Source organism: Cryphonectria parasitica (genome assembly GCF_011745365.1).
Source record: "Cryphonectria parasitica EP155 unplaced genomic scaffold M406scaffold_9, whole genome shotgun sequence".
Classification (NCBI taxonomy): Eukaryota; Fungi; Ascomycota; class Sordariomycetes; order Diaporthales; family Cryphonectriaceae; genus Cryphonectria; species Cryphonectria parasitica.
The window spans coordinates 1,168,431-1,189,281 of NW_024468917.1; the positions used below are offsets into that span (position 1 = coordinate 1,168,431).

The following is a 20,851-nucleotide window of genomic DNA, read 5'->3' on the forward strand; positions in this document are numbered from 1 at the left end:
CGTTACGCCTTCTCTGTATGTGTGTGTAAACGTATCCTACGCCTCATGACGCGTCTGTAGCCGTTATAAGATCCCGGCGGGCCTTTTCAGCCTCGAAATCCTTCCTCCCTGGGATCACCCGGTTGCACCAGCCGCACCAGCTCCTGACCTCGCCCGAGACCTCTCGACGTAGGGTCTGGCCAGAGGCCTTCTCATCCTTCCACTCGGGTACACCCCCTCCCACGCGGACCATAGACACTTTCACGGTCTTGATCTTGTTACCGATCCCCTCCACCTCATGCCTGGCATACCCTGGCCCGACGGCTGGCGACGGCGTCCTCGAGGTAGTGGTACCGAGTGCCAGACTAGGGTCTAAAAGACTGCCCGGCGTGGGGGAGCTGCTGTGCAGGCTGCTGTGGCTGCTTGACCACGAATGAGACCCGCTGTACAGGCTCACTGGCGGCGTCCCACCGGACGAATATCCCGCAGCAAGATCTTCAGCCTCGCGCGCGTCATCGGCGTCGCAGTCTGTCTCGTGCTCAATGAACTTCCCACTGATGCAGTCCTTGGCCCTGGCGCACTCGACACCGCGATCAGCGTCGCCGATACCGGTGCCCAGGCCACCGAGAACCTCACCATACTGGGTCCGCCATTTCCAGATCCTGTGGAGAGCAAAAGAAGAGATGATTAGTTTCGTAGTGGTGGGGCGTTATGACAGTCACGACATGGATGTGATTCTTCTTGGGTATGGGGTTATTCTAGGACAAGGTGGAGAACGTACCCGCGATAGGTTTGATCTGAACCCCTAATGCCGCGACCACAAGGCTGGCAAAGCCAGACGCCTGCGTTCGACGGGCACATACATACTGCCTGTTGCATCGTGTGCGAGGTCAAGGACATGCCTCTGCCCTGGACGGCTGGCTTCATAAGACGGTCAATCGGGGCTTTCTGGCAGGGGAGGCAGAGCCGGCGGTGTCTGTCGCGGAGGACGGCGGGGGCTGGTGGTTTAATCGCACAGTTCTGTTGGGAGGGAGCAGGCATCTGTTAAATTTTGCTCTAATTGTGCCAAAGAACGGGGCTCTCCTCTTCTTGACAATGGCAGCTGGATCGAGAGACTCACCCTGCAGACCACCGTACCGCATCTGCGACAGTCGGAGACCAGATCTCGCGCACAGCTACCGGCCTTGCCGTTGTACTGCGCACTGCGAGTTGTGTCTTCCATGTAGAACCAGTTGCCTGCTCTGGCTCGATACCGTAGCGTAGAATCAGGGTCGACCGGCAGGTCGTCATTGGAGCAGTGGAGGCTTGACTTGACCAGTATTGACCAGTTCTGGAGCAGGCTGTTGTGAATGCCGCGGCAGACGTGGGAGAGACTGTCGAGGTCGTTGAGGTCAAGCTGCGAGGCTATGGCTATGACGATACTGGTTCTCCAGTCAGTGTGCCTTCCCCCCGGGTTGATCACAACCCAGCAGAAAGGATCGAGGTTGAAAAGACAAGGACCGAGGTGGTGGTCCAAACAAAGGTGCTGGTGCTCGCCTACGGATAGCATCCCAGGGCCACTGTCATGGAGTTCGGGTAAATCTCTCGGACAGCGCGCTCGTGAGCGCCCTCCTCGCGATGGATACTGTCTGAGGGGTCCGGGCCTTGAAGACTGTGCCCATCATCCTTCAAGGGGCTTCTTGTCGAGGTTTCTGAGGGTAGTGTGCCGTTCCACACGGGCTTCATCCCGTTCAGGCCCTGCTGAGGAAGGTCGACGTCATCGTCGTCGAGATCTACAAACACCGCCATGGTGCTTGTGTGAGGGAGCGAATGACTGATTGGAAGGTTGGAGATGGGAGAGGAAAAAGAAACCACACAGAGATAATCAGAGAAAAGAGACACAAGTAGGAAGTGCGAAGGGCGGGAGAAAAGATTATATATATAAATGGAAAGCGAACAAGGAGGTGAAGATGATCAACAGGTCGTCGAGTCCAGGGGTGGATGTGTACACCTATACTATGGTACAGGGCTCCCGAGCTCACTATAGTACCTAGCATTTGCCTAGTAGATCTCGGAGAGATCTTTCAGTACATTTGGCTTGCCATACTCTATACAGGAGGGGTACTGCCGCCCGTAAACCGATTGTGGACCCCGCAGCAGCACCGCCCTGCGGCTGCGGCTGCAGCTGCTGGAAACGGAAACCCGCAGGATCATTTATCACTCACTTCATCCCTTTGTTTCTTCGTCTTCGAGTCTGTTAATGATTGGCCCCTGCACACACAAGAAAAGCGCCGAGTTTGTCTTGTACTAATTACCACGGAGCCTCCTTTCTTGACAGGTATGTTGCACATGATAGTCAAAGACACAGCATACTTCCATTGCTGTGCTCATGAATAGAACGCCCCCCGCACCGACACGCAGTCCGTGCTACGTACTTGAATCGTAGTACCATTGTACCACCATGTACCCTTTACTGCCTGTGGTCGACACAAGGTCGTGAGTGGCCTACGGGAAATCGTGTCGGGGATCAGAACGGCCAGAATGTTCACGATCGGCTAGGTCCATTGTTTTAGCTGCAGCTTCTGTTACAAACCCCGATCACGAAGCGGCATGCCATTAGGTAAAATGTGCGTCCTGGTTGACAGCCCTCGTCGAGTCTTGCTGAGGGTGGCCCATGGCAGCTCCCAGTCTGCTACAAAACAGTCCTCCGACACCGCTGAAAAGACATCCACAGTAAAACTCGGCCATCTACTATAGTAGACAGAGTGTGTCCATGATCTTCAACTACTGGGCCACGGGTCGTTTACCATATAAGTAGCTGGCTCTCAATTTTCCTAACGCCTTTCCAACCTTGTGCCCACATCTCTCTGCAGCATATTGAATTTGGACCTTCTACCCCAGTACACCCGCTAACTAGTGCCAAAAAAGACCAGCGAACACCGGCCGTCCCCATAATTTTGCAGTCTTTTTATCAGGTTCGACACCGGAGACATCTCCGGTCACGACGACCAATCTCTATGGGTCCTGTTCCTTGTGAGGATGCGGATGCAGACTTGACTTTATGTTCTCGTGCAACTCTTCCATACTCTCACTCAACAGGCGTCGGACCAGTCCTGGAGTCCGCGCCCAGAATGAGATGAAGGATTCAAGCAGAAGCTCAACGCCAGGGACCATGCCTCACAACCCTTGAGTCCTCACAGGCGGTGTGCGGATAACCCAATCTTGGCACGCAACACCACACCATAGTAAAACATGAGAGTCAGAGGAAGTTGAGAAAAGAAGTTGAGGGTGTGATACATACTCTGCAAGAGAATCGCACGAGTCTACAAAACATCACGATATTATCTGAATTGTCTTTGATGTCGCTCCGGGTAGACCATCCGAGCGACTATGCGACTCCGACATGTAATGAGGTGATGGATGCCCTTCGGGTTGTCTGGCGAGCTTCTCTCGGTGGCAGCAGTAGTATTGTAGAGTCAGTAATGTTTCAAAGCGCATGATAGTGACCGTGATGTTTTTCCTTCCACCCTGTACTTATCTCATCTGAGAGATCTAGACTTTCTAGTCTTAAAGACCGATGTCTCCTTAGCATTGACGTTAATTGAATGAATTATTTTGGTTTCAAGACGGGGAATGTGGGGGCACACGCAACCTTAGTGGGGGGGAGACTCAACCTCACTATATAGCCTACAATTATGGTACCATGTTAGAGCCCCCCCCCTCCCCAGTTGAGAGTGATAAGGCGGTGATGGATAGAAGAGATGGTGGTGGGTGGAGCCTCAACGTCACATCCTTTGGTGCAGTACTACTCAAGCTGTGCCAGTTGGCTCCGCTTGCGTCAGACTCAGAGGCTGCCGTGTGCCGTCACCTGCACAGTTACACGACCGCTCCGTTTGATTTTAAGAAGCAAGAATAAAAATCCTTCTCTCAGCATCCTCGTATATAGTGGAAAGGGCAAGCTGTCATCAGCGAAAGTTGTGTCAAAGCTAGACATTGTTTTGCCTCCTTCTTTGTCCATACTAAGCGGCATTGATTGTCCAAAACCAAGGAACGGAAAAAAAGGTGGTGTGTACACCTGCATCGATAGGTTAGTCTAGTTGGACCCTTAAAAATCAGATCGGATCAGGAGCACACCTCTTTTTCTTCATCCGAGCTTGTCTCTTCTTTTTAAGTACTCGGGCGGCTCCTGTACCTTCTCCAGCAGGACTTCTTTGTTTGTTCCTTCCTGTGTCACGAGAGTATCTCATCCGAGCATTGCTTGCTTGCCCCCTGCAACACCAACACCAACATCTCTGTTGTCTGCTCCTATGATCGTTGGCCATCAATCGATCACCGTCACTCTATCCTGATCGTTGGCTGCCGCTAAGCTGAACCAGGCGAACAGTACAACTTACACCTGCACCAGCATCGATACTCCTCCTTTCTTAGGCTACGCAACCTCGAGATCGACCCGACACCGCCCTATTCTCTACCCGTCCTCCTTGTTTGCTCCGACCGCCCTGGTCTTACATCTGTCATCCTCCCGATCGCGCCTCAAATACCGCCTCCCCCTCGCTCCTCAATCTCTTCTGCAACTCGTCAACCTCCTTCACATCATCCTTGACCGCTGAGATCTTTGTCTCTTGCATCTCAAGCCCCTTCAGACAACCAATTCCTCCATGGCGGACTCGGTGACGGACGCCCACCAGGGCGCCGGTGGTGATGCTCCCACCAGGAGTGATTCCATCGACGAATTTAATGTCTTTGACGATGCCAAAACATACTACACCGACTCGCGACATAAGATCAACAGGGCCACTGCCCGGACTCGCACCTTCTCTCAGGTACGCATACACACACACACACGCACACAAGGCTGTCTCGGGGTGCGCGGACTCGGGCCAGATAGATGAATCAATGCTCACATGATGGGGTCGCACAGAATAGTCTCCTGCAGCAGATGGAGAGACTGGGCTTGAAGGAGCCTTTCCGGCGAGGTAGTCATGGTATGTCGTGTCTCAGATCTTCAGAAGACCGTTCCCACCCTTTCAAAAGGACAACTCTGGCTAACCTGCTGCTCTCCTCCGACCTGCGCAGACGAGAGTACTCTCCAGACGAGCCGACGGTTCCTGATCCAGGTCGACCCAACCCTCGAGAGCCTCCAGTCGCAGGAGGATACAGATGGCAACATGCAGATCACCATTGAGGACAACGGGCCCAAGGTAAACTCGAATCCCTCCCCCATATGACGACACCGTCGTAGTATATCTGCCTGGGTAGCTCGAAGCTAACCTGCTCGCTTGCGATAGGTGCTGTCTCTACGGACGGCCGCGTCCGATGGCCACCACAGGTTCGATATCCGGGGGACCTACATGCTGTCCAATTTGCTACAGGAGCTTTCCCTAGCCAAGGAGTACGGCCGCAAGCAGATCATCCTCGACGAGGCCCGCCTCAACGAGAACCCCGTCAACAGACTGTCCCGCCTGATTCGCGACCATTTCTGGGAGGGTCTGACCCGCCGGATCGACGCCTCGACCATCGAAGTCTGTGCCAAAGATCCTAAGGACTGGACGGACGATCCGCGACCGCGCATCTATGTCCCGTGGGGTGAGCCCGAGCAATTTGACTTCTACACCAAGATCGCCAAGGAGCGCCCGGAACTCAGGCTGGATGTCTGTCGGCTGCCCGAGTCTGACAAGATCACCCCCGAGCTCATCCGAGATATGAACGATGCCCCTGGTCTCCTGGCCATCGAAATGGAGAAGATCATCGACCCAAAGACGGGCGAGGAGACCTTGCGTGGTCTGCCTTTTGTCGTACCTGGCGGCCGCTTCAACGAGTTCTACGGCTGGGACAGCTACATGGAGTCCCTGGGCCTCCTGGTGGACAACAAGGTCCATCTCGCCAAGTCCATGGTCCTGAACTTCTGTTTCTGCATCAAGCACTACGGCAAGATTCTCAACGCCACGAGATCTTACTACCTGGGCCGGTCACAGCCGCCCTTCCTCACAGACATGGCCCTTCGTGTCTACGAGAAGATCAAGCATGAGCCCGGCGCTCTTGACTTCCTGCGGACAGCTATCCTAGCTGCCATCAAGGAGTACCACAGCGTCTGGGTGTCTGAGCCTCGACTGGACCCAGTGACGGGCCTGTCTCGATACCGTCCTATCGGTATGGGCGTACCGCCGGAGACAGAGGCCACCCACTTCGTCCATGTGCTCGAGCCGTACTGCAAGAAGTACAACATGGAGTTCAAGGAGTTTGTCCGAGCATATAACCACCGCGAGGTCGACGAGCCAGAGCTGGATGAGTACTTCATGCACGACCGGGCTGTGCGTGAGTCGGGACACGACACGTCGTACCGCCTGGAGAGAAACTGCGGCAACATGGCGACTATTGATCTCAACTCGCTGCTGTACAAGTACGAGACAGATATCGCACGTACCATCCGCGGCATCTTCGGTGACAAGCTGGCGATCCCTGCTGAGTACTGTGTCGGACCACTCAAGCCAGGCCAGGTCGAGACGTCCGCCATCTGGGACCGGCGTTCCAGGAGGCGCAAGCTGGCGATCGACAAGTACCTCTGGAATGAGGAAGAGGGCATGTACTTTGACTACAACACCGCCACACGTGAGCAGTCCAACTACGAATCCTGCACCACCTTCTGGGCTCTTTGGGCGGGTGTCGCCGCACCCAGGCAGGCAGCGGCCATGGTCACCAAGGCCCTGCCCAAATTTGAGGCGTACGGTGGTCTGCTGGCTGGCACGCTGAAGAGCCGCGGAGAGATCAGTTTGCAGCGGCCCAACCGGCAATGGGACTACCCGTACGGGTGGGCACCACAACAGATCCTGGCGTGGACGGGTTTGTACCGCTATAGCTTCACAGAGGAGGCGGAGCGGCTTGCGTACAAGTGGCTGTACATGATGACCAAGGCGTTTGTGGACTTCAACGGGGTGGTCGTCGAAAAGTACGATGTAACCAGGCCAATCGATCCGCACAGGGTCGATGCCGAATACGGCAACCAGGGCCTGAACTTCAAGGGCGTTGCCAAGGAAGGGTAAGTTGCTCCCACCTCCCTCTTCCGCTGGCCACTGCTGGACGCAGCAGGGTCTGGTAAGTAACAAATTCTTTCGTGCTGACATGCCGTCGTGAACAGTTTCGGCTGGGTCAATGCCAGCTACGTCTATGGCCTGCAGATCGTCAACGCCCACATGCGCCGCGCGCTGGGCACCCTGACGCCGTACGACACCTTTGTCAAGGCCCTCGACGAGAATCGCGCCAAGGCACTGTCCGAAATGGATTAAATCCCTTCAAGGATTGCATTCTCCTGCTTATCTCTCCCTTCTTTTGTTTGTCCCTCTTTTCTTTTCGAAGAACGCAAATCATGGTCCAAAGCGCAAGAGAACGAGACAGTGGGCGGAAGAGGAAGAGCATTTATCCTAGACTATGCAAAACAGAACAAGAAACTAGACAGATTCAAGAGAAGAATTCCAGCAGCACTCATGCGTCAGGGCCAGCCTTCCATATGTGGTCTTGAGAGCTCACAGCACGAAGCCCTGCTCTTCGTTGTGTTGCTGTGAACAACTTGGGTTGGTGAGCACACGGGAGGTCTAAATGAGTATATTATTATTATGGCTACTGGCACATACATTGAGAGACTGATACAATTTTGTTGTTGGCCACAATCGCGATGAACGTGTTTTCATGAGTAAGTACACTGAAGGGGTCGGACGACATGGACGGGGAGGCTGCGTAATTGTTCAGCTGTCGTGACTCGTAGGTTGGTACGCCATAAGAGCGATGGCAGTATTTAACACAACTCATCGCTCAAAGACCTGCAAACAACTTTGGTCTTGGCCTTATACAAGCAGGAACATGTTGTGCGTGGCTTTGCTAACCAGCCAGGGCGAGAATACAGGAGGAAAGGATTATATTTCATGACGATACACAACAAAGACCAGAGGAAGAAGAGAAAGAAAAAAAATTGGAGGTATGCTGACCAGTCCACAGACGATCGATGTTGAGCATAACCTCGGAAGGCAAAATGCTTGACAAGGAGGCGAGACCCTGATGATGAAGATATGATATGATGTGAGAGACTAGCCCGCTTGCCCGTCTTACTGGATAATACCCTTTACATCCTGGACAAGTTTCGGAAGTTGACCGAGGGCCGGCAGGTTTGCGCCCTTGATTTTCTTCCTAAACTTCCCGCATGTGAAAGCCAGTCTTCCTTTTCCCTTCCTAGTTAATGTCAAAGGAGTCACACACACACAGACATACACGGAAACGGAAAAGTAGGCAGTGCAGGCAGGTGGGCGCGGGAGCAGAAACGCAGGGCCAAGGCGTGCTTTGAGTTGGAAGGCTAGCCCAGCCGCTGCAGAGCCGAGGCTCCAGAGAGAGCGCGATAGGGCTTGTTTCCAGGAGCCTCGCTGTGACTGGGGTGGTAGGCCCGCTGCGGCGGAATGACGATCGGGCCCCTTTCACATGTCACTTGCTTTGACCTGCTGTTTGCCAGAATCTATTTTGGGTTGAGTGACGAGTTGTGTCGATGTGAGGTCAAGTCTATTTATCAAGAAAAGTATTTTCCTTGATGAGGCTCAATTTTCATCGACAAAAAGAAAATCCTAAGCCAGGGCCACTCTTCCCAATTCCTTGCACTGCATCATCCATCCACGACGGTTTAGTAGGGATCTATACTTCCCCAGATGTCCAGGGCATACTACATAGTACGATTATCTAGCGAAATGCGGGGAGTACTTGTACTGTAAAAAAGAGGGTGGGTGGGTCCCTGCCCAGCACCATCCATCCGACACGATACACGGCTCGAGCAGAACCATCTTCGGTAACTCGGCCAATGATCACAAGCCAATTCACTCCCATTCAGCCGAAAAAGGGGGCCTTGGAATACAATCATCCCTGGGAGCCGCACCGCCAAAGGATGACCAGCAGAAACAAAAGATACATGTCTGATGTGCCGGGCTGCCCTATAAATCAGAAGTACCTTTTTTCTTTTTCTTTCTCGAGATAGAAGGGAATCCGAACCCCGTGTGATGGGTCCGCTTCTTCTTCGAGGGGGAGGGATCTAGGCTAGTTTACCTTTCTTTTTTTTCCCTCTCTCTAATACTATAGTGAGTACCTTGCTCTCAGTAGCCGGTTGGCCGAACGCTCCCGATGGCCGACCCAGCAAGTAGTACCTGGCTGACAAGGTTGTGGGAGGTATGAGTTGAGAATATAATTGTATCTGATGACCCGGACCGCGAGGTGCTATTGTTGTTTCGCCATCTTCTGTTGACTCATTTAGCTTGTGATTGTGTGAGGTCTTCAGGATTTCCTCATCCATTATTTTGTTTTTCCCTTCTCTCTCTCTACTTATATTCGTACCGTTAGACCAGTGTCTACAGTAGTAGTAGTAGTAGTTGTACTATCTCATACCTGTTTACCTACCCACTTACCTACCCACTTACGTTGAGAGAAAAACAGAAACAAGAGGATACAGAACCCACTCCAGCCCCAGGAGAGAGGCAGCAGTCAGACAGACAGAGGGACAGACAGAGAGATAAGATTATACACCAACAATCATGGCGGCCAACAACATGAATAACCCGGCGGTGGACCCCAACACCGAGGATGAGGTGTTTGCCCGGGAGGTCGAGGAGGTTAAGAAGTGGTGGAGCGACTCAAGATGGAGGCATACCAAGCGCCCCTTCACTGCTGAGCAGATCGTCTCCAAGAGAGGCAACCTCAAGATCGAGTACCCAAGCAACACGCAGGCCAAGAAGCTGTGGGCTATCCTCGAGGGGAGGTTCAAGGTTTGTCGTCTTCTTTTCTTTCCCTTTGCTGTCAGTCGAAGATGAGCAAAAAGGCAAGATGGCTGACCAGGGTTTTCTATTCCTGTCTTGCGAACAGAACCGAGATGCTAGTTACACCTACGGCTGCTTGGAACCCACCATGCTCACCCAGATGGCCAAATACCTCGACACCGTCTACGTCTCTGGATGGCAGTCCTCCTCGACCGCCTCCGCCTCAGACGAGCCCGGCCCGGATCTGGCTGACTACCCCTACGTGAGTTCACTCAGCAAATCCCCGTCCATATTCCCCCTTCCTGGAGAGCACCTCTTGTGTGTCGTGTCCCTACAGGAGGAGGAGATAGAGAACATGCATGGCTCACATATGATCCACCTTGCCGCGTAAAACAGACCACCGTCCCCAACAAGGTGGCCCACCTTTTCATGGCACAGCTCTTCCACGACCGCAAGCAGCGCCAAGAGCGCCTGACGACGCCCAAGGCACAACGGGCCAACCTGGCCAACATCGACTACCTGCGGCCCATTATCGCGGATGCAGACACGGGCCATGGCGGCCTGACGGCCGTGATGAAGCTCACCAAGCTGTTCATTGAGAAGGGCGCCGCCGGCATCCACATCGAGGACCAGGCTCCCGGCACCAAGAAGTGCGGACATATGGCGGGCAAGGTGCTGGTCCCCATCAGCGAGCACATCAACCGCCTGGTGGCGATCCGGGCGCAAGCCGATATCATGGGTGAGCCATATAGTTCCTGAGCTGTGCTCCATCAAACCTGCTTTTTTCGGACCGACAAGAGATTGACAAAACATCTTGCTTAGGCTCGAACCTCCTCGCTGTTGCCCGCACGGACGCCGAGGCTGCCACGCTCATCAGCACCACGATCGACCCCCGCGACCACGCCTTCATCCTCGGCACCACAAACCCAAACCTCCAGCCCCTCAACGACCTCATGATGGCCGCCGAGGCAGCAGGCAAGACAGGCGAGCAGCTGCAGGCGATCGAGGACCAGTGGCTGTCGCAGGCGGGTCTGAAGCGGTTCGACGAGGCCGTGGTGGAGGCTGTCCAGAAGGGCACGCATGTGGACAAGAAGGGGCTGGCGGCCGAGTACCTGAAGCAGTCCAAGGGCAAGTCGCTCACCGAGGCGCGGGCGCTCGCCAGAGGCCTGCTGGGCGTCGAGGTCTTTTTCGACTGGGACGCACCCAGGACCCGCGAGGGGTACTACCGTCTCAAGGGCGGCTGCGACTGTGCCATCAACCGGGCCATCGCGTATGCGCCCTATGCGGATGCCATCTGGATGGAGAGTAAGCTGCCAGACTACAAGCAGGCCGAGGAGTTTGCCAAGGGCGTGCATGCCGTCTGGCCTGAGCAAAAGTGAGTTCTCTCTTTTTTTTTTTTTTTTTTTTTTTTCCTTCCACTGCGTCTGTTGTCTTTGCACTTTCAGAATTCTTTTTTTGTCTCTCCTCTTATTTTTGGACATGGCAACCGGCGATACCTATTGCTGACCGGGATATCCCCCAATCATCAGGCTGGCGTACAACCTCTCGCCCTCGTTCAACTGGAAGACGGCGATGCCCCGCGCAGAGCAGGAGACGTACATCCGCCGTCTGGCGTCGCTGGGCTACTGCTGGCAGTTCATCACGCTGGCGGGCCTGCACACGACGGCGCTGATCAGCGACCAGTTCGCCAAGGCGTACGGGCAGGTCGGCATGCGCGCGTACGGCGAGCTGGTGCAGGAGCCCGAGATGGAGCACGGCGTCGACGTGGTCAAGCACCAGAAGTGGAGCGGTGCCACCTATGTCGACGAGCTGCAGAAGATGGTCACCGGCGGCATCAGCAGTACGGCGGCCATGGGTAAAGGCGTGACTGAGGATCAGTTTCATTAGTGACATTAACTGTTACTGTCAGCGTGGTGATAGAATGTAAAGAAGAGATGCTGGAGCGTGTGCTTTTCCCTCTCTTCCCTCTCTTTTCCTTCTTCTCTCCTTCCTGTATCTCTCTCTCTCTCTCTCTCTCTCTCTCTCTCTCTCTCTCTCTCTCTCTCTGTGTGTGTGTGTGTATGTATGTCTCTTCCTGTGTCATATATGTTAGCTGAGGCATCAAGCACTCTGGTATTGAGTCGTTGCTTAGCCTGGATTAGAAGAGAGGGCAAATACACACCAGTGATGTTTGTGACTCGTTGTTCATCCACTGTTGAGAACCAATTCTTGCTGGGATAGTCTCGTGTGGCTTGAGCGTGCGTGTTCAACATTCAATCTGAGTGTCAGCAAGTCAATTCAAAAGTGCTCTTGTGGGACGGGAACGGAGCGTGGTTTGTCGTTGGGGGCGGATGAAGAAAATGAGAGTGATGAATAGACGATTTGTCCATCATGATTTGCATGCTGTACCATAGTGTGTATGTGTATGGAAGAGCCCATAGAAATGATTGTCTCCGTCTTCGTTCCGACCCAACCTGTGGTACTACATCTAAAACAGCTCGGTACACTGATAATTACTGCCATAGCACCATTGATAGGGTGGCTAGCAAGAACTTTGGGATCCAATGAAAAAGCTAGGCCCCCCTAAGCCCCGCCACCACTCCATGGGACCCCCTTCTAAGAAACCACCCCCCCCCCCCCCAAAGACTCCCTGTGCGATAGAAAAAAGTACTACCATAGTACCAGACAGGTATAGGGCAGATCGGCGATTTGATCGCCTGTACCTAATCTGGGCATGACGTTATTGGCTGGGCCACGAATAATGAACATTCACTCACAGATCCGATCGATTCTGCGATCGCATCGTGACCTTGGAGCTTTATTTACCAATATACCTGTGGTAAGGCCAACTCCGGGCCGGTAGCTGCAACTCTGGTTGGCAGGTGTTTCGAGGCTCTGCCTGGCGTCGTCGTCGTCTTCTGAAGCTCTTTTTCCCCACCCTAGGCTGCAGTTCTCTTTTTCCTTATTCTGTCTTTCCCTTTCCTCTCCTGCGGACTAGCCCCCGCGCTCGACTTGTGGTTATCCAGCTTCCCCTGCCTCTCATTATGGTATGGCGACGACCTCATCCTCAGTCGCGGCGTCTGCAGACGCCATAGTTCCTGCCCATGTTGGCTTTCTCGCCATCTTCAACCCCAGCCTGGGCAACACGGACGAGACCCTCGACGACCAGATCGTATACTACTCGTCCGTCGACGTTGCCACCCAGAAGCGCCGCCGCCATACCAGCAAGCGAGGGCCAGCTGGGAGACCCACCGAGAATGTGTCCCAGGCAGAGCGGAACGAGAGGCTGAGGCAGATCGGCCTGGCCCAGGGCATCGTCAACTTTGGCAAGAGCTTCTCGGGCGACCAGGCCGTTGACACCATCGAGACCGAGAAGACGAGGGTGGTGCTCCACGAGCTGGAGCCTGGCTGGTGGATCCTGGCTGTACGTGTGCGCCCGGCGCCTGTCGTTGCTCTCTGGTGGCTGTACTGACCTCAAAACGGCGGCCTACAGTGTATCGACCTGACGCGCCTGCCCGTCTCTTCGACTGCAAAGAAGCAGCAGCCAGGCGATGCCGAAGTAACCACGGAGGCCAACTTCGAGTACTCGTCCCGGGAGGTCAAACCGGCTGCTCTCCTCCTGCAAGACCTGCTGCGGGCACACTCCACCTTCCTGATGCACCACGACTCCTCGTTGAGCGCATTGTTCGTCAGGATTAAACAGGCAAAGTTCACCAGCACCCTAAGCCGATACTGGGACCTGTATTTGTCCACATGGAACGTCCTCCTACATGGGAACCCTGTCCGGGATGTCTTTGGGGGTGTCAAGATCGCGGCGAGCGGTGAGCTCGGGATAGGCGTTGGGGAGGAGGACCGAGGGAGCGGCGAGCGCGAGGTACTTGAAAGCCTGAAGGGACGCATAGACGGTCTGGTCGACCTTGTCGTGTCGAAATTCGGCGATGGCGACCCGGATGACATGGAAAAGTCTGGAGAGGACAAAAAACAACAAGCAAAGGCAGACCCGCAAGCGCAATGGCTGGGCACTGGCAGGGAGCCCGGTGCGGAGGACGGCGCCATCTTTCTGGGCGTGGGGATCCTATCCAGGAAATCCGTACGGGACATCACGTACTGGATGGAAGACATGTACAGGTGGGGGGAGAATGCCTATGGCGTCTCGGAAAGCCCCAAGGCCATACGCCGCCGCCCGGCCAAGACATCCAGGGCGGCGGAAACAACGAGGAAGAAGAACGCTCCAACTTCAATACAGGTCCCACCCAGCCTCTTCGATCCCAATCGGGGCTCCAGACCTGTCAGCAACACACCTTCTCCCCCCGACCGGAGTGCACCTTCTGCCGCAGACTCTGAGAGCTCAGAAGCCGTGGCTGACGAGGTGGCACCTGGGCTTGAGAAGTATATAGACTATCTCAAGCTAGGGTATGGCAAGTACTGGAGCCTCGGCCGTGAGGCAACATCTAAGGATCCCGAGCCAGCCGAGGTCGACGATACCGAACCTAACCGGCCGAAGCTCGAGAGAACTTCGTCCAAGGGCGATGACATAACGGGTCATTTCCTCATCGGGCTTACGGGAGAAGTCGAAGACAGCTGGGTTGAGGACCCCGAAGAGAGGTCCTACGCGGTCGAACAGGAAGAGCACAACGCGCGCACCATGGTCAGGACCCTGACCGTCGAGCTAGAGACCCCGACGGCCGACAAGCCTGAGGCCATGTTCACACGGGTGCTGGGGAGCCACGACACGGACCTGTCCGCCAGAAGGCGTCTGAGCCGCCGCGGGTCCTTTGACAGCCAGGACCGGAACAAGACACAGAGGCTACGCGTGGTGGTCTACGTGGTCAAGCCGTTCATGTTCACCTTGCTGTTTGAGCTGCGGACCGAGTCTCTATCCTTGGAAGGCCTCTACCGTTCCCTCCACCACCAGCTGGCGCCGCTGCGCAAATCGCTAGCCAGCTCGACGGCCTATCGACCTGACAGGCCTGATGTGGGCAGGTCGGCGGCGGCAATCTATGATTTGGTCTGGGACCCCAAGGCTGTCACTGTGCACTCGACCATACCGAGCATTCCCGACCCGGCAGAGCCGTACAACGAGCAGTCATCCTGGTCACGAGTGGATGCCATTAACACGCACATGCAGATTCTCAACCTGTGGAAAACGACCCGGGCCAGTGCCACCGAGCTGGAGCGCACATGTAAGACAAGCCGCGGGTGGTGGATTGTTTGGAGTCGCATCCTGGAGCGGAAAGACGAAACATCGTCGTCCTCCTCCTCCTCCTCTACAGAAGTCGGGCGACCATCCTCGGCCCGTAGGGGCGGTGCGGAAGACCAGAGCCATCTCAGAGCAGAGAGTAATGACTCAATACCTTCTACGGTGTCCAGGATGTCGACGACACCACAAGGCGCAGGAGATGAAGTCAGCAAGGAGATCTTCCTACTGCGCAAGGCCAGCGACCACAGCGGCCACAGCAGGAGCATTAGCCTGGCTGGGGCTGCGAGCGGGACAGGGTGGGCAGATGGGGCGAGTAGGCTGGCGCAGGGCATTGGCGTCGATACGAGAAAGTATATCGAGGGTCTACTTAGTCTCAACCGGTGAAGCAAAGGAAACGACACGACGGGCAGCAAAGATCTCTGCGTGTCCAAATCGGAACGGAGGTGTTCAGATGGGGCCAAAAAAAAATTCAAGGTCGCTCAAGAGCGATTGTTTTTTGATGGCTCTGTTTCCCCTCCTTCTGTCTACTTTTTCTTCTCTTTTTTCTTTCTTCTTCTTGATTCCCGAGGTGGAAGAGTGGACTGTACATGCAATGGGACAACAAGAGGTACATTCACAGGCATGAGGCGATGTTTCTGCCTTGGTTATGGTGCACATAGGGGGCAACGGTGACCTAACAACGAACGGCTACACTCGGCATCAGCCAAGAAGACGTCTCTCTCTCGTCGTAGCAACCAACGTTAGTTTAGAGAGAGATTCGTCAGGCAACACAACAAGCACGTTAGAAATCGAGACCAGAAAAGAATGAAAAGGCCCTAGACTTGACTGACGACTCGACCGAGAAGAATGTTGTCATTCTAGGTAACAGCTTATACCGCGCGTCGCCCGGACACAACGGCGGACCAAGAACTTGGTTGGCATCGGGACCTTCAAACCCCGACCCCATCAAAGAGTGTAGTGGCGGGATCCAACGATCCGACTTATTGGGGTGACGTCCCTTTTCAGGTCTTACCGCAGATTCATTTCCAGATCGGGGAAGGGGGGGGGGGGACGCCTGGTCCTGAGCCTCCGCCCCTGCTTTGCGTGCTTCCCTCTCACACACTTCAGGGTTTTTGTCTGGGTACAGTGATTCATTGTGTTGTGGCTCAGGAGGAGATCGGAACGGGCCGAGTTACTGTGTTTTGACTGGGACAGGTCGGGGATGTCGGTGGACGGAGTGGACTTGGAGCCCGGATGGCGTGCGTCGTAACACTGCATGACATACTTGGGGGAGGGAATTTTGCTGGTAGGGGGCCCCTAAACTGTGTATGGTTCACGGTGTAGATCATGCCAGCTTTATTAGGGGAACGGTGTGAATATGAGACCGAGACAAAGAGGCTGGTTGTGTTGGTGGCGATGGTGTGCGATGTGTACATAGTAAAAGATCAAGATCTTGGGTCTGTTTTGATTGGCTGATTGGTGCCTATTTCTTCTTTACCAGAGAGGAGGAGGAGGAGGGAGAAGCCCCCTCTTTACCCCGCCAGCCCACGCGTCTGTGCATTCTTATTTTGGGATAGTTGTCGTCACATACGTACTGCTACAGTAGTAGTTACAACACATACAGATCACACATGCATGCAGATGATACAGTAGAGATTCATTTGAGTTGATCCCGTGATTGCGGGGGAGGAGGAGGAAGAGATGGTGGCAGCCGTGGCAGCAATTTGCAAGTCATCATTTTTGATACGTGGTAAGCTTATTGGCTAGAGAGGGCTGCTATAGGGGACACGGGGTTAATTGGGTCTGGGTTCGAAACCTGTCAAATGCAGGGTGTGTTTCTTGGTTGGTGGCGTAATTGACGGGAGCAGGAAACGATCGATCTGAGGGGCAGTAAGTACTCAGCCTCGGATGATGCAATTCTATAGTATGCTTGCGAGGCGGCGGAGGGTGCGGTGAGACGGCCGTGATCAGAGTCCGAAATCTGAGAAAGGAACGAAGAAGGAAAAGATTGGACTATTACGTGTATCTGTCTCCTGGCTTTGGTACACAAGGATTTTGTCGTTGCTGGCTGGAGAAATATTAGATATATCTTAAAAGGGGTGGTATCTGTCATGTCTATCATGTTTTCCTCGATGGTGAAAATAATTGTCCATTGGCCCTTTCAAACCACCATAAATCAACCCATCACATTGCTTACTTGGCCACCTTTTTGTTGACTATACTCACCTTTCTCTCTTCCACTACCGAGGCCTTCAAGCTTTTAAATTCATTTTCTACAAAGGACCAAGTTGGCTGTCAAGGTTGTGTAGGTTAGGAGTTTGCCGTTAGGCTGTTGAACCAGCGGAACCTCCCGCCCAAGAAGAGCAACCACAGACGTCAGTAGTTGGTCAACCAGGGGGCTCTCTTCTAAAAGACGACCCGCAACCGGATTCAGTCGCCCTCTGTCCAGCCCGCTTGTGACAGCAGCGTGTATCTGTTCTGTGTTACCTACCTTGTTCAACCTCAACACAGTCAAATTCTGTTTACTTTTAATTTCTTTGCTTGATGAGAGGTGTCATACATCGTCGATAAGTTGAAAACGTAGCACAAAATACCGCCTCAGGTGCGTGGATATATCGATTTCCCTGTCCCCTTCTCAGTTCCCCCCAGCAGCGCCAGCCAAGCCGCGGACACATACATGATTCGTTGGTTCATACAGCCTAACCTCCACGCCGTCCACCCCCTCCTCTTCCGCCTATCGCCAACAATCAGCACCCATCGACCAGACCAACCTGTTACCATTCTCTTCCTCTCAGGCCATGGAGTGACGACACAGTCGCTGACACATACAATAGGCGATCAAATAGGTCTCAAACCCCCAGATCGCCGGAACACACACACGCACATACTCTATTCGGTGGAGCATCTCCTCCATCTCACCTGAAGGATCATTCATCCCTGCCAGCGATCCCACCTTCTTCGACCTCCTCCTCTCAGCAAAGCTACACCCAAGCAAGCATTGCCATCGACGACACGCACAAAGCACCATCACAACTTGCTGTGACGACCACCAGCTCTGCTTGTTACTGGGAACTCAACCCCCCATCGACCAGCGGTCACCTGTGACCAGCCAACCCCTCCTCTCCAACACACACACACACACACACACACACACATCTTCACATACATCATGGCACGACCTTGGCAAGCAGCCGCCTACGGCGAAGACACAGGCGAGCTTTCCATCTCCCTCAGCAGCTCCCAGATGCGCAGGTCACGCATCAACGTCCCCAACCCGTCGGCCCTAAAGACCCCCGAGATCCTCGTCGAGGGCGAGCACGCCGCACACCCGCCGCCGCCCCCTCGGCCTGCGACCGACAGCAAGATGAAGACGGATCAGCGCATCGGCCAGTACAACATCATCAAGACCCTGGGCGAGGGTTCCTTTGGAAAGGTCAAGCTGGCCGTCCACCGGGGCACGGGGCAACAGGTCGCCCTCAAGATCATCTCGAGGAAGAAGCTTATCAGCCGCGATATGGCAGGGCGGGTGGAGCGCGAGATTGAATATCTGCAGCTGCTGCGGCATCCGCACATCATCAAACTGTAAGTGTGGCTGGAAGGCCGGCAGGCGGGACGATGATGAGCATACACAGGGGGAGACTGACCATTGGCGATACACAAACTTGCAGCTTCACCGTCATCAAGACGCCGACCGAAATCATTATGGTCCTCGAGTACGCCGGTGGTGAGCTTTTCGACTACATCGTCCAGCACGGCCGCATGGAGGAGGACGAAGCCCGCCGTTTCTTCCAGCAGATGCTCTGTGCCGTCGAGTACTGCCACAGGCACAAGATCGTACACCGGGATCTCAAGCCTGAGAACCTGCTCCTCGACGAGAAGCTGAACGTCAAGATCGCCGACTTTGGCCTGAGCAACATCATGACCGACGGCAACTTCCTCAAGACGAGCTGCGGCAGCCCCAACTACGCCGCCCCCGAGGTCATCGGCGGCAAGCTGTATGCGGGGCCTGAGGTTGACGTGTGGAGCTGCGGCGTCATCCTGTACGTCCTGCTCGTCGGCAGGCTGCCCTTTGACGACGAGCACATCCCGAGCCTGTTCGCCAAGATTGCCCGCGGCACCTACGCCGTACCAAAGTGGATGAGCCCAGGCGCCGCCCACCTGATCGAGAAGATGCTCAAGGTCAACCCCGTACAGCGCGCCACCATTCCCGAGATCCGCCAGGACCCTTGGTTCATGAAGAACCTGCCCGAGTACTTGCAACCGCCCATCGAGCCCTTCTACAACACTGGTATCGACCCAGACAAGGCCATCAAGCCCTCCGACATTGCTCCCAACGCTCCAGCCAGAGTCCAGGAGAAGCTGCACAACGAGGTCACAGAGAAGATCTCCAAGACCATGGGCTACGGCAAGCAGGATGTGCAGGAGGCCCTGGAGGCCGAGGAGCCCTCCGCCATCAAGGACGCCTACATGATCGTGCGTGAGAACAAGCTGATGCAGGTCAATCGTAAGTTCCCTACAAGACAGACCTCCCCCATCAGGCAGCCAGACAGAGTCTCTGTACTATTACATTATGTATATTCGCGGCCTGCACGCGTGTATTTGTATTTGAAAACCTGTCTCTGCCAAGTCTTTTTTTTTCTTTACTGTCTAAGGGGACCTACCATGGCCCCCGTGTCCTCATGCGACTGACAGCTCCTAGCTTTACTTGGAGAAAACAACCCTTACTTCCCATCCTCCCCACCCAGTGTTAACGACGTTCCTCCAGGGGAGTCACTCAAGACAGAACCGCAGGCAGAGGCGCCCGACACCGGGTCCAGCCCTCTGGCCAGCTCTGCCCGCTCCATCACCTCCACCAGCACATCAGCATCCCCACGTCCGTACGTTTCCAAGGTCAGCGTCATGCCGAGCAGCCTGCCGGCATTCCACAAGGACTTTATGGAACGCGAGAGGAACGGGTTCGAAGAACCGCCTGTGCAGCCCATCGCACCTGAACCGTCCTCACAGCCACGCTCAGAAGATGAGCGGCAGGAGAGTATCCGCCGCCTGAAACCGCACACCCGCAATCCCGTGCGGCTAGACGAATCCAACAAGAGACCACAAGGACTCACGCCCGTCAATCCTCCCAAGAAGCCAAAGGCAACCCGGTGGCAGTTTGGCATCCGCTCACGGAACGCGCCGTGGGAGGCTCTGGGCGTCATCTATCGGTCCCTGTCCAAGCTTGGCTGCAGCTGGGTCCCAGATGAGGACTACGACAAGGAGCACGGCGGAGAAGATGAGCAGCAGCAGCAGGCTCGGCACCGGCGCTCAGCGAGCAGCAGGACGAATAACGATCTCACCAAGATCTACAAGCTTCCTGCAGACCCGTGGCACATCCAGGTGCGGTGGGAGACGGAGAGGCTGCGCATGGGAGCACACCTGCCAGAGGACCACCCGAACCACCTGTCCAACACGGTCAAGAGTGGTGACGATGAGTACCAGGTGATCGCGATGCGCCTGGACATCCAGATCTATGAGATGGCCGAGGCAGGATCGTACCTCGTCGACTTCAAGTGCGACGGGTATGAGACCCCCGACGGTAAAATTCTGGAGGAGAAGCAGGTTACCAGCCCGTTTCCCTTCCTGGATCTGGCAGCCAGGCTGATCATGCAGCTTGCTGATGCGGAATGAGACCACCCTACCACCCTTTAGAAGCCGCAGAAAGAAGGCAGAGCAGCAAGCTGGGGCTGTGTGATACACAACTGGCTAAAAAGTCATGGGGTGATGATGATCATGGTGGTGGTGGTGGTGGTGGTGATGGTGACGGTGGTTGTTACTGGTTGTGACTCATTTATTCATATATATCCTACTGTCCTAATTTGTTTGGGGTTTCACCAGCGCTAACAAAGCTGGTCGATTGATTGGAAAGCGCCGGCGTTGGAGGAAAAGGGGGGGGGGGTTGGCGGCTGAGCTGCATGTG

General features: G+C 54.8%; 5 protein-coding genes across 5 annotated transcripts; 4 read left to right on the forward strand and 1 right to left on the reverse strand.

Annotated features, from left to right (window-relative positions):
• Nucleotides 1–43: 43 nt before the first annotated feature.
• Nucleotides 44–1,767, reverse strand: M406DRAFT_48282 (uncharacterized protein; the record flags this gene model as incomplete). The annotated part of the gene is made up of 4 exons (XM_040924359.1): nt 44–641; nt 839–999; nt 1,100–1,400; nt 1,520–1,767. The coding sequence occupies 4 exons, from the start codon at nt 1,765–1,767 to the stop codon at nt 44–46; spliced, it is 1,308 nt and encodes a 435-aa protein (XP_040771739.1).
• A 2,671-nt stretch (nt 1,768–4,438) lies between these two features.
• Nucleotides 4,439–7,241, forward strand: M406DRAFT_99357 (uncharacterized protein; the record flags this gene model as incomplete). The annotated part of the gene is made up of 5 exons (XM_040926454.1): nt 4,439–4,781; nt 4,880–4,943; nt 5,035–5,159; nt 5,247–6,994; nt 7,094–7,241. The coding sequence occupies exons 1-5, from the start codon at nt 4,617–4,619 to the stop codon at nt 7,239–7,241; spliced, it is 2,250 nt and encodes a 749-aa protein (XP_040771740.1). The 5' UTR covers nt 4,439–4,616.
• Nucleotides 7,242–9,515: 2,274 nt separating this feature from the next.
• Nucleotides 9,516–11,911, forward strand: M406DRAFT_296178 (isocitrate lyase; the record flags this gene model as incomplete). The annotated part of the gene is made up of 5 exons (XM_040919231.1): nt 9,516–9,746; nt 9,844–9,999; nt 10,134–10,476; nt 10,560–11,112; nt 11,267–11,911. The coding sequence occupies 5 exons, from the start codon at nt 9,516–9,518 to the stop codon at nt 11,622–11,624; spliced, it is 1,641 nt and encodes a 546-aa protein (XP_040771741.1). The 3' UTR covers nt 11,625–11,911.
• An 896-nt stretch (nt 11,912–12,807) lies between these two features.
• On the forward strand, nt 12,808–15,291 carry M406DRAFT_216763 (uncharacterized protein; the record flags this gene model as incomplete). Its single annotated transcript, XM_040915490.1, has 3 exons — nt 12,808–13,140; nt 13,210–15,013; nt 15,053–15,291. Coding segments are annotated over 3 exons (2,376 nt in total), but the record flags the coding sequence as incomplete, so codon positions are not given.
• Nucleotides 15,292–18,259: 2,968 nt separating this feature from the next.
• On the forward strand, nt 18,260–20,562 carry M406DRAFT_342951 (protein kinase SNF1; the record flags this gene model as incomplete). Its single annotated transcript, XM_040921819.1, has 3 exons — nt 18,260–18,477; nt 18,564–19,399; nt 19,691–20,562. The coding sequence occupies 3 exons, from the start codon at nt 18,260–18,262 to the stop codon at nt 20,560–20,562; spliced, it is 1,926 nt and encodes a 641-aa protein (XP_040771743.1).
• Nucleotides 20,563–20,851: the final 289 nt, after the last annotated feature.